At 53.7% G+C, this 26,662-nt stretch overlaps 2 protein-coding genes across 4 annotated transcripts in view; one reads left to right on the top strand and one right to left on the bottom strand.

The window, feature by feature from the left end:
- ERCC6L (ERCC excision repair 6 like, spindle assembly checkpoint helicase) overlaps window positions 1-3,403 on the bottom strand; it is a 5,283-nt gene extending 1,880 nt beyond the window's left edge. Inside the window, exons 1-2 of the mRNA XM_057375064.1 lie at window positions 3,184-3,403; window positions 13-2,964 (exon numbers count right to left, since the gene is read on the bottom strand). Of these exons, the coding sequence (XP_057231047.1) occupies window positions 13-2,964; window positions 3,184-3,236 (3,005 nt within the window). The 5' untranslated portion in view covers window positions 3,237-3,403. The remainder of the gene's footprint in view (window positions 1-12; window positions 2,965-3,183) is intronic.
- On the top strand, window positions 3,311-26,662 carry OCRL (OCRL inositol polyphosphate-5-phosphatase). 3 transcript variants are annotated; one of them, XM_057375062.1, is made up of 24 exons: window positions 3,577-3,659; window positions 3,754-3,833; window positions 4,286-4,365; window positions 5,233-5,271; window positions 5,708-5,815; window positions 5,889-5,984; window positions 6,290-6,410; window positions 6,499-6,660; window positions 7,539-7,640; window positions 8,097-8,211; window positions 9,974-10,090; window positions 10,231-10,418; window positions 11,741-11,852; window positions 13,325-13,434; window positions 14,364-14,499; window positions 15,741-15,851; window positions 16,143-16,308; window positions 16,503-16,738; window positions 20,066-20,089; window positions 22,427-22,546; window positions 22,769-22,853; window positions 23,307-23,434; window positions 23,964-24,075; window positions 24,178-26,660. In XM_057375062.1, the coding sequence occupies exons 1-24, from the start codon at window positions 3,627-3,629 to the stop codon at window positions 24,300-24,302; spliced, it is 2,706 nt and encodes a 901-aa protein (XP_057231045.1). In that variant the 5' UTR covers window positions 3,577-3,626; the 3' UTR covers window positions 24,303-26,660. The 3 variants fall into 3 exon arrangements, with proteins under 3 accessions (XP_057231046.1, XP_057231045.1, XP_057231043.1); XM_057375060.1 differs by having other exon boundaries at window positions 5,705-5,815; XM_057375063.1 differs by lacking the exon at window positions 20,066-20,089 and having other exon boundaries at window positions 3,311-3,659; window positions 5,705-5,815; window positions 24,178-26,662.

Genomic DNA, 26,662 nt, shown 5'->3' with positions numbered 1-26,662 from the left:
TTGTTTGGAGATTGCTTGTTTGGAGATTGCTTGTTTGGAGATTTACACAAGCTTGCTGCCTGGAGTTGTAAGCTCTCCTTCTCAGGGCGTTCCTCTGATCCTTCTCTATTTGAGGTATCCTGCCATCCCTCTTCAGACTCTTCCAAGACTAGATTGAAGTCAACTTGATCCTGGAGAGAAGGAGTAAATGTACCCTCCAAGCTGTCTTCCAACAAATGAGGCTTGAAGAGCTCAACGTGGATTTCTGGTGTAACATTTGATAAACTCAGCACTGCAGAAGCAGAAGGAGGTTCAAGAGCGTGATTCTGCTCTGTCCCCAGGGCTGTGTGTGGGTCAAGTACCTGAATTGACAATTCTGTGTCCCTTTTAGCATTGTCAGCCATGCCAGACTCAGAGGAATGTTGACAGTGCCCAGACAACTTATTACTTGCTTCGGCTGAGCTGTCTGAATGTACATGGGAATGYTGTTTCTCTTGGAGGCTCTGACTCTCTTTCTCAAGTGCAGGGGATGATGGTATAATGCTGGATTCAGGATTTTGCTCAGATTCTTGTATATCAGATTGCTCTGCTGTCTTGCTGGTATCAAGCACTTCTGTCTCCCTACTGGACACATCTTGTGCTACTTTCTCTTCATTCAAGTCATCAATAGTCAGAGTTGTCATTTTGGAGCTGACATCGAGTACCTGGGCCTCTTCATCCTCTGTAAGATCAATAACTTTGTCTTTTTCGTGTGTATCAGCTACTGGTGGGGAAACAAAGTGATTTTTCTTGTCCAACTCCGGAGACAATTTCTTTGGCCCAGAAACCAATCCCAATGGTCTTTGCCACTTTTCTTCACAAGCATTTCTGATTCCTTCCATCCTCTGATCTCTGAGCTGGGACTCCAGCTGGACTAGCTCGTGGGCTTTCTGTACCCTCTGTTGGATATAGTGATGGGCTTCCTCACTCTCCACCTGCTCCTCGTGCGCCATCTCCCTCGTGTAGATCAGGTCGTGGTCAGAAATGCCAAACATTGGCAGAGAATGCAGGTAAGCAAGGTGTTCATCCAGCTGCAGGTCAGACTTCCTTTGCATGGCGTGCAGGGACTGCAGCTGGATCTGAGTTGCAGATGTCCGAGTATCTTCCAGTGTGAAGAGTTCCCTTAGTTCCTGTTTGGAGAAGTAACGGAACGGGTTCTTTTTGTCACCGGTGGTCTGTCTAATTAACGAGTCCTTGAACACCTGCCGCCTGTATATCTTCTCTTCCACAGTGCCACAGGTGATCAGCCTGTAAATCACTACATTCTCTTTTTGYCCAATCCTGTAAGCCCTGTCCACAGCCTGAGCATCTGTTGCTGGATTCCAGCTGGGATCAAAGATCACCACTCGGCTGGCTGCTGTCAAGGTTATGCCAACTCCCCCAACCTGCGTGGTGAGCAGGAAGACAGAGTAGTCTGCATTGCTCTGGAAGGCATTGATGCGCCTCTCCCGCTCCGTCAGGTGGGTCACCGTGCCATCGATGCGTAAAATCTGGAATTGTCTGCGAGACAGGACGAGCTCTATGATATCCAGCATCTTCCTCGACTGTGAGAACACCAGCGTTCGGTGTCCCTCTTCTCTCAGCCGTTCCAGCAGTCCCACAAGGAACTGCATCTTCCCAGACTCCTGGATCATAGTCTCATCAGAGAGATGATCTATTTTATTCATGCCTGAAAGCATACCTGGTTCACTCCTGTAATCCAGCTCAGAGCACTCCTGCTCTTCCAAGCCAAGCTGGATACAGGCTCTCGCAGACAGAAGCCTGGGGTGGTCACAGAGCTTCTTCAGGACTGTCAGCTCAGCCAAAGGTGATCGGGTCGTCATCAGCACTTCCTTCACATGATCCAGGCAAAGAAAGTTCCTGTAGATTTCTTCCTGCACCGGTGCCAGGTACACCCACACAACGAAGTCATTTTTCCTAGTGAGATGTGGCATGACAGGAGCCTTGTTCTCACTCGGATCCTCAGGAAGAGTATCCCCTTTATCAGCATGATAGTTTTTGATGTCTTCCTTGGTCCTTCTGAGGAAATAAGGCCTTATAATGGCCATGAGATTCTCCGATATCTTTAGTCCCAGTGCTTTCTCACCTGGAGTTGCATCCTTCTCCCTCGCCCTAGTTATAGGATTCTCATATTCCATTTTAAAAGTTTTGGCAGTTCCCAGGAGGGAGCCTTGGCAGGCAAAGTCAAACAAGGACCACATTTCCCGCAGGTTGTTCTGCACAGGGGTGCCCGTGAGCAGGATACGGTGCTGGGCCGGGATTGCATACACACATCTGGTCGTCTTGTTTGATGGACACTTGATCTTGTGTGCCTCGTCAAGAATGACATAGTCCCAGACAAACTCCTGCTCGTGGCGGCTGGCCAGCTGCTTCCAGTTGTTAATGAGCATCTGGTAGCTCGTGATGATGATGCCGTTCTTCCTCTGGACCCTCTCTAGGTTCCTGGTGCGCTCTGTCTTGCTGCTGCCATGGAACTCCTTGACACGTAGGCCGGGGGTCCATTGTGCGAACTCAACCAGCCAGCTGCTGACCAAGGTGGTGGGCATGATGAGCAGGACGTGTTGGATGAGCTCAGCATCGAACATACCCGAGAGGAAGGCGATTACCTGGATGGTCTTGCCCAGGCCCATGTCATCTGCCAGGATGCCACCAGGCTTGCCCTCCCGGTGCAGGCGGTASAGGAATGCAACACCTTCCCGCTGGTGCTGGAATAGCTTCCCGTGCATCTCCCCATAGATCAGCAGGCCGCTGCCGCACACGTCCACGAAGCCCTCCTCTTCCTCCTCCTGCTGCTGCTCCTGCTTGGCCGCAGCCAGCGCCTCCTCCACCTGCTGCATGCGGCCCCGCAGCTTCTCGCTGGGGCGGATAGCAGCCGCCAACTGGAACAGCCGCAGCGCCTCCGCCAGGTCCCCGTCGCCTGTCGCCGCTTTCGCGCTGGTCACGAGCCTGCGGGAGTCACGGTGAGCACCGGGCGGCCGAGTTCAGGCTGCATCCGGGAGAACCAACCCGCCGGCCCCGACCCCGGCCCCGGCCCCGGCCCCGGCCCCGGTCCCGGCCCCGGCCCCGGTCCCGGCCCCGGTCCCGGTCCCGGCCCCGGCCCCGGCCGCCACCGCTGCCCCAGCCTGCCCACGGGCCCCCCGGCCGTTCAGCCCCGTCCCCGCTCACCGCCGGTACTGCTCCTCTTCGGCCCCCGCCTCTCCCGGCCCAGGGGCGGCCATGGCGCTCCCGCTGCCGCCCTGCGCTTCAAACCCGGCCCTTCCCGTCCTGCACCGCGCCACATGTAAATCAGCAGCGCCCTCAGCCAGTCAGCGCTGGAGACGGGAGCGGGGGGCGGGGCCTCGGACGAGCGCTGCCCGCGCCTTCTCCCGGGCTGGGGTGACACCGGGAGCGGCGCCGGTCCCTTTCCCGCCGTGCGCTGCATCGGGAGGGGGCCCGGCAGACCCGCAAGCCCCCCGCTCTCGGCGCGCTCCCSGTTCCTGCCGCGCCAGCGGTGCACGGGCGCGGACACGGGCGGTGGGATCCTCCCGCCGGCAGGGGGCGCGGCGGCGGGCGCCACTCTGCTCCGCGCCCGTGAGCAGCGCGGAGTCGCTGGGAGACCGAGCGCCGCCATGGAGGCGCGCGCCGCGGGCTGCGGCCTGCTCGTATCCACCGCGCGCGGCGGGAGCGGGCGGGCGGCGCGGGGAGCGGCGGGGCGGGGCAGGCCGGTGAGCGGAGGTTTCCTTAACTACAGCGCAGAGCGTTACCGGCGCGGAGGTGCGGGCCGGCCGGCGAGAGCCGTGTGTTCTCGGCCTGGAGCGGCGGGCCGGCCGCTACGGGTGAGTGCGGGCCGGGCGGAGCCTGGCTCGGCTCGGTTGGTGCCGGTGCCGCTGCCACAGCCGTCGTGACTCTCGGGAACCATGAGTGCCCCCCCCCCGGCGGGCTTCCCTCACCCTGCGGCGGAGAGCCGCGGGACCGGCGCTCCGGAGGTGCCTTCCCGGGTCCCCGATGCTCCTCCGGCAGCCAGAGCTCGCTGCGACTCCGATGTTGGATCTGCCCCATGGCAGGGAGAGTTCAGCAGTTCTTGCTTCTCCCTCTGGGCATCGACGTCCTGCACAGTCTCACCTTCGTTACCTTTTTCGTCTTCCTGCCCCCGCAGCTTAGCGAYAGAAATCAAACATTGTGTCTCTATGCACTCAAACATTCTGCCTCTGTACACACAGCTCCCGTTTGTGTATATGTGAGCAGGGCGTTGGTGCCGGATCTTTACAAGCCTTCCTTCTGTGTGCAGGATCGTTATTCGCTCCCAGGAGAAAGAAAACTCTGATCCGGATTACATTCCCATCAACAGCCGCTTTAAATGTGTGCAAGGTACTGACTGCTGGGGGGAAGGTTGCGAATCTTCTGCAGTTCATCCACAAACCCCAAATTTAGTGGTATTTTCTGACCTTCCTCCTTAGCCAATGTGGATTGAATCCTTCCTGGTGAGACAGCAACTCATGTAGTATGAAATCCTCTTGTTCCTCATCCAAGTGGGTTGTCATTCCATATCAGCGTGCAGTTGTGAGGAACTTGGCTGGCTCCAATGCATGGTGGGCTGGGCATCACACAGAGCCAGCACATGCAGAACCTGGTTTCAGGGGTTGGCATTTGGTGTTTGCTGGTGTCTGTCTCTTGGGCTTCTCTGCTATGCCAAGAGTTGGGAGCTGTTGCCTTATCCCTATGTGTTTGCATTTAAACTTCCTTWAGGTCTAGCAAGCTCTCAGCTCCCAACAGCTACCTGTTGGATGAGGAAGGACTTTAGGCTTTGTCTTGGAAAGACTTAAATAGCAGCAAGTGGCCCTGGGGCAAATCCTTGTCAGGAATAAAAGCACCTTTTCCTGGATTTGCTCATTCCCTTCTGTGCAGCTCAGTGATGTTCTGTCCCTGGTCTTGCTCTGTAGAGAAGCTCTGAAGTTCCTTGTCAAGTTGGTCTTTCCCAAAGTAACTGTACTGATGGGGGAAAACCATCCAGGTATATGAAAACTGTGGTGGGAATCTCCCTGGCACACTTGTTGGGAGGTGACTGTCCAGGTTCCCTCTGCCAGAACTGTTAAGAATATACAGATATAAATTAGAGCTCTTTGTTCCTTTGTCAGGACTCTTTTATGGCTGGTAGCAGGTAGTGTAATTATGTGAGTCCTCAATTTCTGCAGCATCCAGCATGAGCTCTGCTGATCCTGTTTTTCTCTTTTCCAGAGGCAGAAGAAACTCTGCTGATTGATATAGCAACAAACAGTAAGTTTTATAAGGGCGATGGTGTGGCTAAAGGTCCTGTCACGGAACAGCCACTGGTGCTTGTTTTGCCCTCCAATCTTCCCCCAGACTCTGTGTTTGTCCTCTGCTCAAACAGGGATTGTTTTCCTTCTGATGTTGTCATCTGGCTCTGTGAGACAGTCAGTTATCATAACAGACAAGGTTTGAAATGCAAACAATTGAAATGTTTGCAGTTTTTCTTCCTGCTTTTAGACCTCTGTGAGATTGCAATAGGGAGAAGGATTCCTAAAGCCAGGAGAAAGTGTTGGGTATACTCCAGGTGGGGTGAGGGGCCTCAGAAGCACAGGGAGAGTAACYTAGGTGCAGGTTTCCATCAGAAACAACACCTGGAAGCTGGCTGGGAAGCCTGGTGACTCTGAGCCAGCCTGGGCTGACTCAGTGAGTGTGTTTGAAGCAGGCTGCAAGGTCCGGATACAGGGTGACGAGACACCAGAGCGGCTCTTCGAGATCCCTGACGAGGAGCACTGCTTRGGGTTCCTGTCGGAAGTGCAGAGCATACAGGAAGGTGAGCAGAGCTGCACCTGTGTTTGTGAAATCCTCTGTCAGCAGCTTCTGACAGGTATGGTGTTCTTTTCCAGCCCACCTGAAAGCRTCTCTTCCCGAATCTAAGGACTCAGCCATCTGGCATCAGGTGGAGAAAAGCCTCACAGGTCTATCGCAGGCCTCCTCTCCAGGTACAGTTGGYTTTGCTCTGAGGTCTGTGCAGTCCTGGGGTGTCCAGGGTGGGAGCTGAGTCTGGCCCTGCTTCCTTGTCTGTGCATTCCTTCCTGAGTGCTCTTTTCTGCCTTTGTGCACGTTAAGCTCCTTCCTGCCTTGACTTGTGGTTAGTACCCTTTTCTCCCATTGCCAGAGTCACACAGTTGATACATCCCAGCTATCATTTGGTTTTTTGTTTTATGTGGAGTTTTATCTTCTTCTTCTTGGTCTGAGCTGTTTCAGATTGTTTCTCAGGGTGTTGTTCTTGGATTTTTCATTACAGGAGCTCTGGGGTTTGAGGATGACTTCAACACTCTGAGCCTAGAGGAGAAAAGAAACATGCAAAACCACCAAACGGGATCTCGGCGGGAGCCCCCGCCTCCTCCTGTCCCTCCAAATAAGCAGTAAGTAAGGCAGGGAGTCTGTTCCCTTTTTTATTTTTCTTCCTAGACAGCAGAAATAGTTCTAGTGGTGCTCTTGCTTCCTTCCTAGATTTCACCAAGAAAGAGAAGGTACATCCAGAGAGCAGCCCAAGGTGACCAACACAATGCGCAAGATGTTTTTTCCCAGCACGCAGTCAGGGCAGAGAGAGGGGCTCATCAGATACGTGCTGGCCAAGAGGGAGAAGGCCTACATCAACCTTCACAACTTCAGGTGAGACGTGGGAGGGAAGGACAGAGCTGTGGGATCTCTCCTGTGAGCTCAGATCTCACCCAGGATTGTACCCTGGCAGCTACTGGTGGGTTGCAGCTCAGGTGGCCAGTGAGGATGGTGCAGCCCAGAAGTCAGCAAGTGTCCGTGGTGCAGCTGCTCCTTTTGTCTTCTCCCTGTGTGTGTCAGATCTCCTGAGCCTTGGTAAGGCTGGAGCAGTTGTGCAGAAARGGTGAAAGATGTCCCACCATGGTGTCCTGGTGTTGCCCCCCGTGACGTGGTGTTAAAAGAGCCAGATGTTTGCTGGTGGAATGTCTTACTCCGAGAGGAGTGTCACTGGGGTGAGCCAGACCTGGGGGAATTTTTGAGAAGTGGCTGAGGGAGCTGGGAAGGCTCTGCCTGGGGAAAAGGAGGCTCAGGGARAACCTTCTGGGTTTTCACAACTCCCTGACATGAGGGGGCAGCCAGGTGGGGTTGGGCTCTGCTCCCAGGGAACAGGACAAGAGGAGATGGCCTCAAACTGCACCAGGGGAGGCTCAGGCTGGAAATCAKCAAGAACTTCTTCAGAGAAAGGGTGGTCAGGATTTGGAAGGGGCTGCCCAGGGAGGTAGTGTGCTCTCTATACCTGTAGATGTCCAAGGAACAATTGGACATGGCACTGAGTGCTCTGGGCTGTGTGACAAGGTGGGGGTTGGGCACGGGTTGGACTCGATTCCTGGAGGTCTTTTCCAGCCTCACTGATTCTGTGAATTTCAGTTCCCCCATGGCCGGTGAGGACYCATACAAGGACAGCTCACAGTGCGTGCTTACAGCCGGAACTCTGCTGTGCTGCTGTGGTTTTCMCTGTGTTTTCTAACAGCTCAACTGCTTTTGTGTTGTAGGTTCTTTGTGGGAACGTGGAATGTGAATGGGCAATCTCCTGACAGCCTCTTGAATCCGTGGCTGGTGTGTGACATGGAGCCTCCAGACTTCTACTGCATTGGGTGAGCAGCAGTGACCTGCATTTACTGACTGGGCTGGATCCTTGTTGCTCTTGCAGGGATCCAGGAGGGCTGGGTTTGGTTTTGGTTCTCCTGTCATGCTCTCAGAGGCTGCACAGAGCTGGTCTGTGTCACACAGGSGCCATCTGAGTGCAAAAAGCCATCAGATGAGGCAGAGGATCGTGTTGAACAAAGCTGGCATGACATAATAGATTTTCCTGGAGACATTCCCAGAGCTCACTTGTTTTCCTCTGCCTAAAGGGATGTTCCTTAGGGAGAACTTCACTGGGGGGTTTGGGGTAGGATCTCAGAGGCAYTCTGGGGAAATTCTACTGCTTTATTTTAGCAATTGGCAATAAGGAGCTGTTCCTTGAAGGGCTGTTGCTGGAGGTTTCACATTCCTGTAGGAAGAGGGGGATGTGCAGGAGGGCTGGAGGTGCTAAGCTCTTGGGTTTCCAGGTTCCAGGAGCTGGACCTCAGCACGGAGGCCTTTTTCTACTTTGATTCTACGAAGGAGCAGGAGTGGCTGGCTGCTGTGGAGAGGGCCCTGCACCCTAAGGCCAAATACAAGAAAGTGAGTTCTGCTCAKTGGCATGGGGTCTTGTTATGGAGCTGGCATGAGGGGAAGGAAAAATGGAAGAGGCTTCCCCTTTCCTCACCTGTCCAAGGAGCAAGGCTTGGAGAAACCAAGGGTGGTACTGGGCATATGGATGCCTGGGCATGTGTCAAGTGTGCCAAATTAAATCTGGAGAGTCTGCTTCTGCACCACAGTTATAGGGAAATACTGTGCTTTGAAGTAGAGATTTATAAAGGTGGGGATTTGATACCCTTATCAAATAGAAGGTAGGTGCCAGGGAAGTAGCAGGTTCAAATTCTCTACCTCTATTACCTTCTCATCCTGTAGTATAGAAGCCAGGTGTGTCTTGAGCTGGCTAAATAAATTAATATMTTTTCCCTGAAGGAATGGGATGATTTATGAAGTGAAATCTTCCAGAGGCTGCTGCCTTGGGTCAGAATTGCTTCAACTGTGGCAGCAGGACTTCGTTCTGGCTGGGTTAGAGCAAGACGTTGGTTTTATCTCTGCTGTGACAAACSTTTCTGCTGCACTAAATGCATGAATGGGTTTCCCCTTCCTCCTTAGGCTGTGTGTTTCATTGTCATACTCCATCCTGCATGTTCTGAGCCAAGCTGTTCCCTGTTACAGGGAACGAAGCAGGGAATAGAGCATCTTGCTGAACTGAGACCCATTGAGAGGACCCTGGAATCATGGCCTGAATTGCAGAGAGGCTCCTGCTCCCTCCTGTCCCTTTGCTTCACTTCAGTTTTGGGTGATTTTCTCCCAGCTTGGTGAAAGGGAGAGCACAGGATATGGCTGCAGGAGGGGGAAGTGGCTGAAACTGTAGATAAGGCTTGTTGTTGCTTGCAAATTGTGCCACTCCAGACCCGAGTGCTGGGCTCTTGCAGCTGAATTCTCTGCTCTCAGCTTCTTTTTTCACGCCATGGCTTAATCCCAACGCCTGTGAATATTCCTGTGCCTAGAGGTGAGCATACAGACTGTGCTGAAGCAGGTGAGGCCTTGTCACTGTTTCAGAGTGGTGACATGACTGTTTTGGAGGTGCAGGCAGGTCACAGACTGGGCAGTGTTGGTTTAGCACATGTAAAAAAGATAAGCAGCAGACCTGAGATCCCCACTGGAACCAGGCATGTGAGCACGGTGTTAACCCCTGTGGGCCRAGCTCTGCAGGAGTGGAGAGCTGCTCAGATCCAGAGATGCCCTTGGCTCTAAGGAGCAAGTATTTCCTGAAAATGAGTCAGTCTGKGCAGCTCAGAGGTGCCTTTTGCTATGCCATGCATCAGGTATGCCTGCCTCGGGGAAATAAGAACATCTCTGTCCATTCCCCTCTGCACTGGAGTCTGGAGGAAGCCAGTGTGAGCTCTGATTCCCACTGCACCTGCAGCCTCAGGACAGCCCCAGCTGTAGCCCTGGTTGGAGCACTCAGGGGCTTCTCTGCTTGTGCTGGTTACAGAATGGCAAGGGCTGAGACCTGAGTCACAAACCTGCCGTGATTTATTCAGTTTCTCTTTGCCCACCCTATTGTAGGGAGGGACCAGGGTGGGGAATGCAGTGAGCCCAGCATGGCTGGCAGCTCCTGGGGGCTGACAGATGGAGCCCAAGAATCTTGCTGTGGACAGGAGACTCTTTGAGTTCTGCTATTGCAATTAGAGATTGAGTACAGAACATGAAGAATAGGCAGAGGCARAGCATCAGGCAGAGCAGATCAGAACTGTATTCCCACTCCCTCTCTGGGAATTCAGGATCCCGTTTATTTTTGCAGGTGCAAATGGTCCGCCTAGTTGGGATGATGTTGCTCATATTTGCTAAGAAGGATCATCTGAGCAATATCAGAGAGATTGTGACAGAGTCTGTGGGCACAGGAGTCATGGGAAAGATGGTGAGTCACCAAGGCCAGCTTGTTGCTTCCCTGCATCCATGCAAGAAGTGGCACAGTCTGGTTCACCTGTGCCATCCCAGTTCCCTCCCCATGTCTCACCTGCCACTTGCTCCAACCCCACTGGTCCCTCCTGTCCCCAGGGCAACAAGGGTGGTGTGGCCATCAGGTTCATGTTCCACAACACCACCTTCTGTATCGTCAACTCCCACCTGGCTGCCCACGTGGAGGACTTCGAGCGCCGAAACCAGGACTACAAGGACATCTGTGCCCGGATGAGCTTCATCATCCCCAATGAGAGCCTGTCTGAGCTCAACATCATGAAGCACGAGTGAGTTCTACCCTTTGGAAGTGCTGTCAAGTAACCCACATCAAGTCAGAATTGCAGCAACAGGAGGTTTCATGCAGATAAGTTTTCTGGGTTAATGAAATAATTTGAAGTCCCAAGGGCTGTGGTGTGCTGCAGATAAACTGGTCACCTCCTCACCGTGGTGCCTTGTGCACCCTGTCCCCAACGTCCCTCTCCTTGCATTTGTGTATAACTTCCTTTTCAGCAGGGTAAAACAGAGTACAAATGGTTGGTACTTCTGTAATTAATACTTAAACTATTTAAAAACCAAAAATGTAGAGTGGATTAATACAGAAAAAAACTTCACATATTAGATTATCCTTGATAATCCACTAATGGAAATGTTGAGGTTTGACTAAAAACAGGAAGAGCTGTGGTACTAGYGAGGGGTTTATATTTTAATCTTTAAATGAAATCTTCATGGAGTAAAGAGTGAGTCCCATGAGTTGTTTCATTAGCTTCTGATAACAAGAAGGCTGTAGGCCTGTTTGGAAGCCTGGAGAGGAGCAGGGCGGGAGTGGGTGCTGATGGCTGAGATGGGAAACAATGTCCAGAAGATTGTAAACTCCAGGAACCTAATTCTGTTTCTGCTAATTCTGTGTCAGGCAGTCTTGGCTCAGTAGGTGGTGCAGCAGTGGCCTGCTCTGATTGAAGGAAAGGCAGTGAAAAACCAACAGGTAAAAAACAGGGTGTCACATGAGGGACCCTGCAGATACAGGTGCCTCACCTGTCCCACTGGCTGACAGGCTGGCTCTGCTTAATGAGCTCCACCATTGCCCTCTTCCAAACATGAGAAGAGCCTCAATACCGGCTGGATTTTGTGTGAAGCTTGGTGGGATACACTGGTTTTGCTTCATTAGAGAGTCAGTGCTGTTCTTTGGCTTTTTTCAGGCTGAGTCAAACACGTTGTTTCCTATTAACCAAGTCTTCARTCTTTGGGGAATTCCAAAGGAGATGGACTTAGTCCTGTAGGATCTGCTGTCAATAGAAATTTCTGCTGTTGGACTCAATCTTTAATGTCTCCTTTTTGTCTTCCATATGTCTCAGCCTTAATGTGATTTAAAAAAGGGAGATGTTAACTGCTGATCTGCTCTCAAAAATCTACTCTGTGAGGGTGGTGAGGCCCTGGSACAAGTTGCCCAGATAAGCTGTGGCTGCCCCATCCCTGGAATTGTTCAAGGCCAGGTTGGACAGGGCTTGGAGCAACCTGGGATAGTGGAAGATGCAGGGGGCTGGAACAAGATGAGCTTTAAGCTTGCTTCCAAACCAAACCATTCCATGATCCTATGTGCATCTGTTTGCAGTGTTGTCATCTGGCTGGGAGACCTGAACTACAGACTGTGTCTGCCAGATGCAAGTGAAGTGAAGAATCTCATCAGCAAGAACGAGCTTCAGAAGCTACTGACATATGACCAGGTCAGTGAACTTGCTCATGTTTGCCCCATCCTTAGGTGACACCATCTTGGTTTAGGATATGCCTCTGCTTGGGAGGAGCTGGCAGACATGGAGCTGGGGAATGGGCTGGAGAACAGGTCTGATGAGGAGCAGCTGCGGGGCTCAGCCTGGAGAAAAGAAGGCTCAGGGGGGACCTTCTCGCTCCCTACAACTCCCTGAGAGGAGGGTGCAGCAAGGTGGGGATTGGTCTCTTCTCCCAGCTAACAACTGGCAGGACAAGAGGAAATGGCCTCAGATTATGCCAGGAGAGGTTCAGGTTGGGTATTAGGGAAATTTTTTTTTATAGAAAGAGCTGTGTAGCCATAGCATGGGCTGCCCAGGGCAGCAATGTCCATGTTCCTAGAGTGATTTAACAGACACGTAGATGTTGCACTTGGGGACACGGGTAGTGGTGGCCTTGACAATGCTGGGGGAACAGTTGGACTCAAAGGTTTTGGAGGGCTTTTCCRATCTACATAATTCCATGACACACTGCAATAAGGGTCTGGACACAGACATAAATACTGGACCCTGACAGAGCTCTGGGTGTAGTGGTTGCAACAACCCCCGCTAAATAAAACCAGATTGTCTAYACTGGGGTAACTGGGTGACTCAGGCAGTCACTGTGTATCTGTGTCTCAGTGCAGGATTTCTCTCTTAAGTAGAAACTACAAGCTGAGCACAGGCATTTATAACATCAACAAACCTGCTGTGATCAGTGTTGGGCAAGAGGSGTGGATTTGGAGCCCAAATCTGCTCAGCCAGTTTGGCCTGAATTCTGTGCTGTCACCTTCCCTAAAGCACATGGAAACTAGCAGCAGGTACCTTTCAGGTGAAGGATTACACCTGTGAAACATGAACAGCAGTGGTGCAATATCACCTCTGGCACAGTTTAACAGTAAATTTGGTTGATTGTCCTCTGTAGTTCATTTTGGCTGTACTGCAGAACTTCATGCAGGAAACAGCTTAGTTTAGGTTTTAGTGAGGAAAACATCTAGGAGATTTTTCAGAAGAGGAAACAAGCAAAGGCGGGTGATGTCAGGTTGTCAACCAAGTTGCAAGTTTGGAGGCTCTTGCTAAAATGATTGGCAGGGAAAGATTAGTGATGGCAATAYTAAGCCTGATGAAGGCATTTAGCAATTAATATCTCCTGTAACTCTTGTCTGATGCTGCCTGCATGGTCTGGTGAGCACTACTGTGCTCATTTGTGCTCAGTCAATTCGGAAAACATTCCATTTATGGATTGAATTGTTACCTCTTTTAAAAGTGTGAGGTCTGAGAGGCACTTTGGGGGCATCTGTGAATCCCGTGGCCACAGGTTGTGGTTGCTCTGCCTGTACATTTGCTCTCTGACACTGCTGTGGCAGGGGAGGGTTTCTTGGGTTTGGTTTGGTTTTTGGTTTGGGTTTGGTTTGAGTTTTTTTTTCTTTTAAAGCTTTCTTTTTCTGCTTTAGCTGAATATTCAGCGCACTCAGAAGAAAGCATTTGCWGATTTCATGGAGGGAGATATTAAATTCATCCCCACGTATAAATATGACTCTAAAACAGATCGCTGGGACTCCAGGTACATTGGCTGCCACTGGGTGTATTTACCTATGACGTAAAATGCATTTTCTCACAAAACTTGATTTCCTGCTTYCTAGAGCTGTGAATATCTGTCAGTGTTATGTTTGGCCTTCCTTTCTTTCCCACTTTCTGCAATTAGCAGCCCCTGTGTATGTTGACCAGGCACATCCCTTAAACCTCTGTTGCTGCTGATCCCACTGGATGAAGGCAGGTGAAGTGTGTGCTCAGGTGACCCTGCACTGGGGGCTTTTTCTATTACCAGGGACAGGCAAACAGTATAAAAAGGAAATGAAGAGCTAAGGAAACAGGCTCTCTGAGTCAGGCTGGCCCCTGACTTGTGCAGCCCCAGGGTGGCTGCATTGCAATAGCAACTGTGGTTTCTGCTTGGTGCTTCCTACAAACATGGCTGCATCTGCTGCGGGGGCTGCTCCAAAGGGAGAAACTCCCAAGAAGGACTTCAAAGCCACATAGTGATTTATTTTGACTGTGCCATGTTTATGAATCAGCATGGTAGTTAATCTCAAGAAGGATAACCCAGGGTTCAGGCTTCATAACATAATAGTAATCGCTGACTTTCTGTAGTGGAAACAATAAGCAATGGGTTGGACTGTGGACAGGAAGGTCTGGCAGCAAAAGAAAGTCATGCAGCTTGGGTCACAGCACACATGGCTTCAGGGTGTGGAAATGGGATTGGCTGAGGGTTGTTTTGCTTCCTGGTGCTGGAAAGGATGGGAATTTTATCTGCTGTATTGAAAAAGGGGAAGAGAGCACAAGAAATAACAGAATTCAAGTTGGGGTAAGTGATGAGTTCATCCCATCACTACTGTGATGGTGTGGGTGGAGGGAAATGCCTTGTTGGGAAGAGGAACAGCTTGGATGGTTTGTTGGCCTTGCTGGATTTCCCTGGTAACCTGTTCTTCTTCGTAGTGGGAAGTGTCGTGTGCCAGCATGGTGTGATCGGATCCTTTGGAGAGGAGGCAACATCAACCAGCTCCGGTACTGCAGTCACATGGACCTCAAGACCAGTGACCACAAGCCCGTCAGCGCCCTTTTCCACATTGGGGTAGGATTGTGTTTATGTTGGGGCAGGACCACAGCACTGCCAGGTATTGCAGGCGTTACCTTGGGAAGTGGCGATGGAGTCAGGGCRCCTTGCCAAGGCTGTGCAAGAGGACAGATAAACCCAGCTGAGGTGTGCCTGCTGTGAGGGTGCTGCATCTGGCTTCACTGGAATGGGTGTTCCCTGTGTTTCCTCCTCCACATGGAGACACAGCAGGAGCTTGGATGTGGTTGTATCTGTGCTGCCTCGGATGTGTCATCTGATTCACACCTGAATGTCTTCATTGRAGAGCGGCAGCGGGTTTGGGTTTTCTGGTGCAGTGAATGGGGATACTCCATGTCGATTTTTGCCACCTCCTGCTCACTGTCAGCTCAGGTCTCACAGAATGGGTCAGGCTGGAAGGGASCACAGTGGGTTRTCTGGTCCCACCATCCTGCTCAAGCCAGGGTCATCCCAGAGCACATGCACAGTATTGTGTCTACATGGTTCTGGACACTCTCCAGTGAGGGAGATTTCATAGCTTCTCTGGGAAATCTGTTTCAGTGCTTGGTCACCCACACAGTGAAGAAGTTCTTCCTCACGTTCAGGCGGAACTTCCTGGACATCAGTTTATGCCCATTCCTCTTGTCCCATTGTWGGGCCTCACGGAACACAGCCTGGTCCATGCTCTAAGCCCTCCCTGCAGACAGGGAGAGACAGGGATGAGGTCCCTTTTCAGCTGTGTCTCCTCTCAAGGCTGAACAGCCCCAGCTCCCTCAGCCTTTCCCTGTAAGAGAGATGCTTCAGGCCCTTCAGCATCTCTTGAGTTTCGCTGAACCTGCTCCAGGAGCTCCATATCTCTCCTGTAGTGGGGAGCCCAGAACTGGACACAGCACTGCAGGTGTGCCTCACTTGGGCTGAGTAGAATAGGCTGAGTCTCTTTAAAGGAGAGCCTTTCTCCTTTCCCTCTGGAGAATCACAAGGAACGCTGCAGCATGCCAGTGCTGTCCCACTGAGATCGCCTCCRTGATCTCCCAGTTGTGTGACCAGTGGCCAGACAGACCCTTGTAATATCTACAGGGGTGAAATCTGCGTGAAGTTGCCGCTGCAGCTTGGTCGTGTACTCAGGTGTGTGAACACGCAGCCTTTCAGCTGCAYAGGCAAGTGCCTAGAGAAGTAATTCACTTCTGCAGTTTGCTCATGATCAAGGGAGTTCCTGTGAAAGCCAGTCAGAAGCTTTGCTGAGTGTTTTTTGTCTCCCACAGGTGAAGGTTGTGGATGAACAGAAGTATCGGAAGCTATTTGAAGACATTGTTCGTCTCATGGACAGGATGGAGAATGACTTTCTTCCCTCGCTGGAGCTGAGCAGGAGAGAGGTGAAACTGGAATCACTGTCATCTCCCAAACAYAGCAGCCTTTAAAGTGCCAGATCTGCTTTCAAAGACTTTGGTTCAATAAACTGGATTACAGAAAATCGAACTCTATCCTTTATCTWATGATCAGGAATTGGGTTATAGAGGACATGTCTTGACTTCTTGCAGGACTTCTGTAAGGATTTCTGCATTGGGTGGGCTTCTTTCAGCCATAGAGGGCCACTGCAGAGTTGGGGGGTGCGGGCCATATGCCATATCCTGGCCACTAATGCCACTTGAATTCTTTGCTCACAGTTCGAGTTTGAGAATGTGAAGTTCCGTCAGCTGCAGAAACAGAAGTTCCAGATTACCAATAATGGGCAGGTCACCTGTCACTTCTCCTTCATCCCAAAGCTCAACGACCGCCACTACTGCAAGCCATGGCTTCGGGCTGAGCCYTGTGAAGGTTACCTGGAGCCAAGTGAGTGGGCTGCTGTAGACCTCCCATCCCATCTCCCTTCAGTCCTTGCTGTCTTTCCCGTGTCCCACCTTTCTTGYCACCAAGTCTTGTCTGTCTTTTCTSTTGTGGCCTTTGTCCCTGCCCATTGTATGTTTGTCCTTGCCATCCCTTTTGGAAACAATCCATGTGTTCTTGAAAGCTCYGCTGTGTTGCAGGTGAGAGCACAGAAATCTCCCTGGATGTGTACGTCAGCAAGGACTCAGTCACCCTGCTGAACTCTGGCGAGGATAAAATCGAGGATATTCTTGTGCTGCACTTGGACCGAGGGAAGGACTATTTCCTGACCATCAGTGGGACCTACCTGCCCAGCTGCTTTGGCACCTCACTCGAGGCCTTGTGCCGAATGAAGCGACCGATCAGAGAAGTTCCAGTCACCAAACTCATAGACCTGGTGAGTTCTGGAGAAGCTCTCAATCTGGAGAGGCCTGATTCCCTTCTGATTGCWTCCAAAAGCAGGAGTAGTGCCTGCAGCTCGTGTCAGCTGTGCTGGCTCTGAGTGACTTCGCAGAGCTTGAGGTKCTCTTTTGTTCTCCCCCTCTACCACAGCCGATGGCTTTTGACAGCCTGTGCTTTATCTCTTTTTTCTGAATGGTCTCTAAACATTTGYTGGATCACAAAAAGTGATCCCAGCAGCTTGTGTTGGTGTTACTGGTACTGACAAGCTCAGCTGGGCGGCACTACTGTGTCATAAGATGTGCCTGAGGTCCTCTCCTCCAAGGTACCAGGGCTGCTTCTGCTATAACAAGTGCCCCGGGAGCCGTTTCCTTCTGGATGTGTTCCCACTTCTCGGGAAGGAGCAAGCAGAAGCAGGAAGACTGAAGGAAAGGCTGTGGTATGGGTGTGGGGTGTGCAAGGGCACAGCTCAGCAGATGAGCACTGTCATGGCCTCTCTGGCCATTTCCTAATGCCTTGCATGAGAGAGAGCTCATCAGTGAGAGAACTCTCTGTGGTGCAGCGAACTGTTCAGCCCCCCAGCATCAATAGTCCTCCTCCCAAAGCCCATTGTGTGCATGAGAGTGGTGCAGTTGTGCCCGAGTCACCTCTTGTCCTTTGGCTATCTCTCATAGCTCGGGTTAAGCCCCATTTTGGAGATGTAATTCTGATTTCCAGACTGGTTTCATTCATCTCTTCTTACTGCCTTGCCTGGCTGTGTTCCAGTGAGGTGCAGCAGCTCCTGAATGCCAGTCCATGTCCCCRTTCTTGTTCAGCCAGGAGAGTTGTTTCTTTCTGTCCACCTGAAAGCTCAGCCCCATTGTTTGCCATGTGATACCTTCCCTCTCCTCTTGTGCATCACAATCTCACCCTTACCTGCGGGACTTTTTTGTGCAGTAAATTGCTACTTTTCCGCCTCTGTAGATTTGCCAGCTTCCACTCCCATTGCTTCCACATTTTCTCWGCCCTTCAGCAGTTGTCCCATGCCTCTGCCTGCCTCTTCCAGTTCCCATCTTTTATTGTAGGTATTTAATTTTCTCACAAGTCTAATATACAGAAAAGTCAGTTTTATATCAGAATTTTGACTTTGTAACACACAATCAAGCTAAGCAGGATCCAGGTGGCAAGATGCAGCATTTGCCTCCTCAGGTCAAGCAACTGATCCAGGCTTTAGGCTCCTTAGACTTCTCAGAATTTGGTTGAAAGTCAGTCTTGTTCTAGAAGTGGGTCTGGAACATTCCACTAGCCTTGATTGCTTTTCTACCTGCTTTTTCCTGCTCAGCATTAACTTCTTGCTTGATGAAGAGGAACTTGGGCCCAAGTTCTTGGCTCTGCCCTCACAGACACACTGTTAGATTTGTAAGAGTACTTTGAGGCTTATTCTCCTTCCTTTACCTGTAGATTTCCTTCTCCTGTTATTTGGTGAAACGTAGAAATACAGGAAGCAAAACAATCAGCAAAAAGCACAGCTCTCCTTATGRACATGGGGGATATTTTAAGTCTTTGGGTTCTGATTTTACCTGTGAGCTGAGAAATCGTTGGAGTCAGGCCAAGCTGAGCACTTACTGCCTGGATCAGTGGTGCAGGTGCTGCCTGCCCTGCAGCCTGGAGCATTTGGGTACAGTTACCTGAGTATTGTTGCTGCTAAGGCTGTGTGAGGCTGGCAGTGTCTGTGCCTTAAAAACCTCCTGCACTTGCATGCTGTTAGAGCTCATCCTTYGCTGCATGCAGTGTTTAGCTCATCCTGGCCCGATTTTGTGCTTTTCAAAGGAAAGAGGTCTGGAGATCTRGTCACCAAGGGGCTGAGGTGGGTGGGTGCGGGGTAGCACGGTGTAGGTGGGAGTTTGTCTGGGAATAGCTCTCCTGGTTCTCCCAGGAGGGAGACACTGACACGGCTACTGTCAGTTGTGCATCTCTCCTCTGGGATTTCAGGATGARTGTCTCATCGTGTTTTTTCTTGGGATCCTACTGTGGGTTTTAAAAAGCCTCTCAAAGAATCCATCAGGAGCAGGTGAATCTTGTGGAGCAGATCATGCTGAAGGCTCAACATTAGGGAGAAATTATTCCYTGTAAGGGTGGGAGGCMCTGGCACAGGTTGCCCAGATCTGCTTTATCCCTGGCAGTGTCCAAGGCCAGGTTGGATGGGGCTTGGAGCAGCCTGGTCTRATGGAAGGTGTCCCTGCCCATGGCAGGAGAGTGGAACAAGATRAGCTTTAAGGTCCCTCCCAACCCAGAGCATTCCATGATTCTGTGGAGAGGTGAGCAGCCAGGCTCGGGCTGCAGGGTGTGGGGGGAGGCTGGAGATGACTCACCCGTTACAAAAGGAGCCTCTCCCGTGCTGTCTGCCCTCCCAAAGCTGCGACTGTGTCACTCCCCCTGTGCCTCAGGAGAGAAACCTGTGCCAGCTCCTKTTCGGAGCAAGCTGTTCCTGGGAAGAGGCCGGTCTGTTGTGGCTCTGTTAGAACTCAGGGAGCCTCCAAGGAAGGGGGCATTGCAGAGGCCCCCGGGAGCCCGAGATGCTGCTCCCTGCCGGTGTCCCTGTGCCATGGGAGCTGCAGCTGCTCGCAGCTCAGCCTGGGAACGCACTGGGGCTATTCCCACCCTGAAAGCTTCRTCTGCCAAGACTCAGCATGGACAACCTGCTTCCGTTCCCTCCTGCAGACTCCGGGAACAGCCGGCCCTGGCTGTTCAGGGATGGCTGTTTGGGGATGCTGAGGGCTTGGCTGTGCCGCCTGAAGGCTTGGCACATTCCTCCCTGCACTGTGCTAATGCTCTTAGGCTGCAGCTGCAGGGTTTGAGCACAAACCCTCATTTCCCTGACCCTACCCAAAGCTGCTTAGGAGCCCTGTGAGCTCCACAGCTGCCACACGCTCAGAAACAGATTTAGCCAAGGGAGCATTTTATCTCTGGCCTGATCACAGGGGAAGATGGCTGAAAMAACACAGGGACAGTGATTCAGACTGGGGAACTTCTTCCTGGTGGACTCATCTCACCTGCCCATGGCCTGCCTGGCTGTTGGCCAGTGAACAATGCTGTCCAAGCTCCTTGGAGGGGTTTCCAGAAATCCTGACAAGGTTGTGCATCATGTGAGCAGGATTGTTGTTAATTGGCAGGCAAATCTCTCGCCACAGGTTTAACTTTGGCCATGTCAGCAAAATGTGTGAAGGACCTGGTGTTCAGTGGGTTCTTGTAATGCAAATTAGGCTTCTGCTTAATCAGAAGAGTTAATCCGAGTGCTTTCTCCCTCTTAACCACATTTTTTTCCTCTCTTTCCTGCTGCTCTCAGGAAGAAGACAGCTTCTTAGAAAAGGTAACATAAGCAATTGCTGTGTGCAGTCTGCTTTTCAGCAGTGTGTTTGTAAAGAATGAGAGTTTTTCCCTTGTTTTTTGAGGCAGAGGGAAGGGAAGGGGAGGGGAGCACAGAGGGGACATGACTGCCAGCAAAGCTTCTTAGCACAGCTGTGGGCTAAATGAGAGCACCGAGAACCACACAGTGACCCCAGAGCCAAGCCCAATTGAGATGTTAAAGGTCACCGAATTTGCTTTGGGGAAAAAAATATCACACTCCTGGTCCTGGCAGCTGGATATTCCCCAAAAAAATTGGCAGCCTTTGACACACGCCTGACCATGTGCAGAAGGTGGGGGTCACCACAGCACCCTCTCAGACCTGTGGGAAGAGGGCTGGAGTAGGAAACTCAGATCTTTTGGTCCTTCCATCTTGTGTCCCTGGAGGCTGAGGAGGGCCTCAGGCAGGAGGTGGATGTTTCTGTGCCTCCTCAAGCAGTGGAGCTGGGGTTGCTGGCTCTGATGACCGCAATGCCTGAGCGGGGCCCTTGGCACTCCTGCTCAGTGCTGGAGCCAAGCAAGGAAAACATGTCCTTGGGAGAGCAAGTGGGAGATGCTGCGGGTGTTCTGTTCTCCTGTGCTGGCTCTGACATTTGTAACTTGTTTGAGCTGGTTCTGTGCCGGCTTCCCGGGCTGAGTGAGTTGCTCCTCTCCTGACTGTCAGCGCAATGGCAGAATAAAACAGGAGAGGGAAGGAAGGTTTCCTCTTTAAGAGGGGTTCGAGCTCAAATCCTTAACCACCCGAAGCTCACAGTCTCCCTGGTGGCAGAGGAGAAGGGAGGAATTTGGTGCCCTCCCGGAGCATCTCCCCCGTTCGAAGGACGTGGCCGTGCCTCCCTTCCCCGCACACGGCAGGAGAGGGCGCTCGGGGTCCGCCCAACGCGCGCCCGTCTCCTCCTGCTCCTGCTGCTGCTGCTCCTCCTGCTCCTCCTGCTCCTCCTCCTCCTGCTCCTCCTCCTCCTGCTCCTCCTGCTGCTGCTCCTCCTCCTGCTGCTCCTCCTCCTGCTGCTCCTCCTCCTCCTCCTGCTCCTCCTGCTGCTGCTCCTCCTCCGCTCCGAGGCACCTCGAGCCTTCTCCTCCCCTTCCCTGAGTACCTGGGATTTCCTGCAGGGGAGTCTCCGTGGCTCTCCCAGTCATGCCAGGGGCTGCTTCAACACTTGGCTCCGGTGATGCCCTGGCACAGGGGATTTCTGTAGAAGAGCCTCAGTCCTGGGAGGGTCCACGGCCCTGGGAGAAGATCTGTAGCTCTGCCCCTTTCCCTCTCAGAGGAATTCTGTAGTGCTCTTGCCTGACACGCTGCTTCTCGACCTCCCCAGTGCCCGTGGCTGAGTGAGGTGGCCGTGGAGCTGTGATCCCCCCATCTGCCAGCCAGATCAGACCTGGCACTGTGCAGGGCAGAGCTGTGCTGTGCCGTGTGGCAAGTGGGGTACTGCCCGTGTCACTGTGACTCGTGCCAACCCGGGGTGTGTCTGGGCGCAGCAGGGAGGCTGCCCCCAGCTGCTGTCAGTGGCTGTGTGTGAGCAGGGATAGCAGTGGCAGTTGTCACCTCAGCTGGAGTGAGGTGCTTTGTGTGTGGCTTGTGGACTCCTCTGCTGGTGGCAGGGTTGTGTTCCTGCTTGTGCTGGTTCCTGGGTGCTTTGGGAGCGCTGGGCATGGCTTCCTCCTTGTGGGTCGCAGGCATGGGAGTGATCGTGAAGTGAGAGTAAAATCAAGCCAAGAAGTGGATTTGGGTAAAGCTCAGTGTGATGGAGACATCTGAGCCACAGAGCTCGTCAGCTGCTCCACGAGTGAGCAGGACCTGTGACAGTGCTGGTGTGTTCTCAGCGAGACCTCTCCTTGGGAAAATCAGGGAGGAAACATCACAAATCAAGAGAGTTCCAGAGGCCCAAGAGCAGCCGTGGCTGGAGCACTCTGGAGGCAGGGAAGAGTGGGATGAGTGGGGACAGGGGATGGGCTTCCCAGCGTGRGAGCTCCCGCAGCACAAGGACTTGCTGGGTCCCAGCCTCTGTTGGCTGTGGGATGGGAACTGGGATGGGACTGGGGCTCCTCCTGGGGGACTGAGGGGGCTGGGGCTGTTGGACACAGTGGGCAGTGTGTTGTTCCGGGCAGGTTGTTCTGTGGGGCAGCAGGAGGGGGAGCAGCCAGGAGCTGCGGGGTGAAGGCTGGTGCTGTGAAAGGGAGTCAGGGCTGGGGCACACTGGGATCCTTCTGCTTCCTCTCATTCGGCCTTCCCTTCCAGGGACTGAGRTCCTGAGACAGAAGGGATTGTTTTCCTGAGCCCTTGTGTGCTCTTTGTCCCCAGGAGAAATCCATCCTGCAGATGGGCTCCCTGGACAGTGAGGAGGCAAATGAAGCGCCATTGCAGGTGCCAAAAGAGATCTGGCTCTTGGTGGACCACCTGTTCAAGTATGCCTGCCACCAGGTGAGAGGGAGGGGAGAGGACCTCTGCCACACTGCAGATCTCCTGGTGACCTTGTTCCTCAGAAGCACCTGGGGATCAGCTTCGGTTTGATGTTTACAGGGCAAGGTTTTTCCCTGTGTTTGAGGCACTGGGTGTCCCAGGGTTTGCCCTGCAGTCACTGGCAGCATGTCTCAGCCTTTGTGGGAAAGGTGACTTTGCCCATCCCTGTGCTGTTTTTGACAGGAGGACCTGTTCCAGACTCCAGGCATGCAGGAAGAGTTAGAGCAGATCATTGACTGCCTGGACACCAGCATTCCTGAGACAATCCGTATCCTTCCATGATGGATCTTAGTTCTGCTGGGAGAGCTTGCTCTTGGGAGAGCTTGTCTGTCACCTTTACCTGGCAGGGTCCCTGGTAGGGATGGGCTGCCCTTCATCCCCCCACAACTTCTCTGAAAGCTGAATCTCTGCTGGCCAAAGCTGCCAGGGGGCTCGGGAAGCTTCTGCGGAGCTTTGCCAAGCACGGGAGCTAGGATACTGGGAAGCATGGTCTGGAGAAGAGGCTAATGGAGCAGGTTTTTGTGTAGCCAGAGGGTGGGAAATTCAGCGCAGGGTGGATGAAACAGCGTATTTTGTGGCTGGGAGACAGTGGGGGAGGWGGAGGAGAAGGAGTGGTTAGACAGGTGTTAACTTGCATGACCTTCAAGGAGGAAGCAGGGATGAACATCTGGGGAGGGAAGGGATCTCTGCTCAGCACGACCCTTGATTCCTAGCGGTCCAGCGGGCAGTAATCACTCTGTGGCTGAAGCTCTCCTCATCTTCCTGGAGGCCCTGCCGGAGCCTGTCATTTGCTACGAGCTATACCAGCGMTGCCTGGACGTGTCCCACAGCAGCCGGCTGTGCCAGCAGGTGCGGGGCTGCACCGACGCACGGGGCTGCTGCTGCCAGCTCAGGGCAGCCCACCTGGCTCCTGCTCCCTCCCCGGGGGCTGCCAGTGGCTTTCCAAAGAGGCCCCAAGTGAGCCGTCTGTCACCCCGGGTACATGGGGGACTGGATCGTGAGGGAGGGGCCGAGGCACCCCTGGTCCTGAGGGCTTGAGCACCTGTGCAGCARCAATTCCTGTCCTTCCATGGAGGACTGTGAGTGACTCTTAACAGCTGGTGGGGCAGCAGGTCAGGCCAAGTGTGTGCTTGAGCAGAGGTGGAAGTTTTGTTCTAGTGAGAGCTGGGATCCAACTGTGAACAAGTACGAAGCAGCCGCAGGGCAGTGGGGAGKTTTTCCTGGTGACACTGCTTTCCTTGAAGCAGTGTCACCAGGAGCCACAGCCCACAAGTGCCATCAACTCTGGGCTGCAACTATGGGTAGTTGCTTTGGAGCCACATGTGGCCAGGCTGCGTGGTGGGAGCTGGGAGAGCTTCCTGACACCATTTCCTTGCAGGTGATCCTTCAGCTGCCGAGCTGCCACCGCAACGTGTTTCGGTACCTAATGTCCTTCCTCCGTGAGCTGCTCAGGTACTCGGAGGACAGCAATGTCACTGCCACCATGATTGGTGAGTGTTGTTCCTCTGCAGCCCTCGCTCCATCCTGGCCTCTTCCCGCACCTCTCAAGGTTTTGGTTCTTCAGCAGAGGCTGATTTTGTCTGCCTCCACAGCCGCCCTATTCTCCAGTCTCCTCCTGCGCCCTCCACCCAACCTGATGGCCAGGCAGACCCAGCAGGACCGCCAGCGTGCCACCAACTTCATCYACAACTTCCTGCTCACTGGGGACGAGGAATGACTCCTGCTATGTGCCAAAGGCGGGGCCCTCAGCTCCGAGGGGTAAAGGCTCAAAGCTCTGCAAGTGCCGTGTTTGCAGTCAAAAGGGACATGCTCCCCCTCCTCACCGTGCCATACCCCATGCTGCAGAGGACCTGCACGCTCATTGCACTGCCATCCGCCACTGCAGGCTCTCTGCAGAAACCAGGTGGATCTGTCGATACCCAAGCACTGTGCCAGCACCTATTGTCCCATGGCACTGTCGCCAGTTCTTCAAGTCACGCTTCTCCCCATGTCACCCCTATCTCCTACGAGCTGCTGTGAAGGGTAGGGATGGCCTCTCGGAGGCCGTGGCACACTGCGTCCCTCCAGTGCCAGGTACGARTGCTGGTGCCTACACCACCCCAGATTGGTGTGGGACATGTGCCACCCTTTGCCACACAGCCTTGCCAGCCCTGATGCCATTGCTATGCTATGGACCGTGCTCACACAGGAAGGTTGTTTGGATGTTTGGCCTCCCCCCTTCAGCAGGGCCTTCCCCCCTCCCCTCCCTCCCAAGGCACAGAGCCCTGGCACACGGGTYTGTCCCTGCACCCCKCATTCTGCCCTCACTCTCCTCTCCYTTCCCTGCCCCACCTTCCCTCGGGGACACAGGATGGTGGGTAGTTCATAGGGACCAGGGTCAGGCAGGGCCACGAACTGCCCTCTGTTCCTCCTGGGCTGTCCTGTGCATCTTGAGCAGGATGGGACCCCTGTCCCTCCAGCCCAGTCTACAGCATTGGGTTAGGACAGGCTGGATGACCAGCTGCATTGGATGGGGTCCCTTCTCTCCTCCCTGGCATGCTAGCAGAGGGTGCAGGTTTGGGGGACTGAAAGGAGGCAGAAATGCTACTTGGGGGCCAGAGGAGCAGTTGGAGGGCCGTGCYGGGTGGCTGCAGTGCAAGGGTCAAACATAGCTGGGGAGGGGACAGCCCTGGGGCTGGTGACAGAGGGTCCCAGAGTGGCCTGCCCCCCTGAAACACTAAGAGGCCTGTGGGGCCATGTGGCCTCAGCTGAGGGAGGCCAGAGCCAGTGCTTGGGCATAGCCCAGTGTGTCGTGTGACCCTGCGGTCCCCGTGCACTGCCTGAGCTACCGCGGGCTCCCCTCCCTTCTGCCTTTTGCTTAAAATTTTTTAATTATATAATTTATTGGGAAAGTGTTCCAAATAAACCTCCATGGTGCAAGGCCTGGGGGCTGCGCCGGGTACACCTGCCCTCCCTCACGCAGCTCTGCGCCACGACGGAACCCTGCCGGAGCTCCAGGCTTGCTCCGGGGGCAGCTGAGGGCTGGGTTCTCCCACAGCCACTCCAGCAGCACGCTGGGCACAGCTGGRGACAGTGGCAGAGGGTTCTGTGCCACCGGTTCGTGCTGGTTGAGCTGCTGGATGCGCTGCTGATGTGCTGACACCATGCAGCATGGTGCCAGTGGCCCATCCAGCAGTGGTGGCACGTGGGCATGGAGATGGCACTGCATCCGTCCAGGGTGGTGAACACTGCCAGCAGCAGGGTGCTGGTGCCTGTGCATGGCACATGGCGTTGGCAGCCCTGAGCAGTGATGCCTGCAGTCCCCAAGGCCCTGCTGGGCCAGCGAGGGGAGCAGTGGTGGAGAAAGCCYGCACGTCCTGCAGCAGGAAACGGCAGCCAGTGTCATCTCCATCTGCTTCCTGCTGGCTCCTTGGGAGCTGGGCTGTGCCTGGGCAGCTGCTCCTGCGCTGTCACCGAGGGGACCAGCACAAGGTGCCGGTATTGTTCCCGCAGCCACCGCATTCCTGCCACTGCCGGCGGAAATGCCGAAGTGAGAGCAAAGGCCCGATGCTCCCCGGGGATGGGTTAAAGCCTTGGCCTGCCCATCTTTCTCAGAAGGGCACAGGGATTCTTACATGGAGGCTGTTGGGGTGCAGCTCCCGAGGTCTCACACGTGCACCAGCCCACCGTGAACACAGGCACTGAGGGATGCTGGTGGCATCCAGGTGGTGGGRCTGGAGGAGCTGGTGGTGCCCCACAGCCATGCTGGACACCCATTACCTATCCTCGGTGGGCAGTGAGCTCTCCCTGTTCTCCCGGGGGGGAGCCAGGGGTCCCCCAGGAGCACAGGGCTCCTGTGGCTGCTCAGCCGCTCTACCAGCGCCCTTGACATCCCTCTTGCCCTGCTCAGGGAGCTGGGACCCGGCAGGCCCCAACCTTGCCCTGCCAAGACAGAGCCTGCCTGCACACCCAGGGACAGCACTGCCCCATGCCTGTTTCCTGTGTCCCTGTCCCCAGCACTGCCCTGTGCCCACTGCCTGTGACCCTGTCCCCTGCACTGCCCCGTGCTATCTGCCTGTGACCCTGTCCCCTGTGCTG

This window comes from Malurus melanocephalus, unplaced genomic scaffold, assembly GCF_030028575.1.
Source record: "Malurus melanocephalus ecotype Western Australia unplaced genomic scaffold, MMel_1.1 scaffold_237, whole genome shotgun sequence".
NCBI classification, from domain to species: domain Eukaryota; kingdom Metazoa; phylum Chordata; class Aves; order Passeriformes; family Maluridae; genus Malurus; species Malurus melanocephalus.
This window is presented reverse-complemented; position numbering and strand designations above follow the sequence as displayed.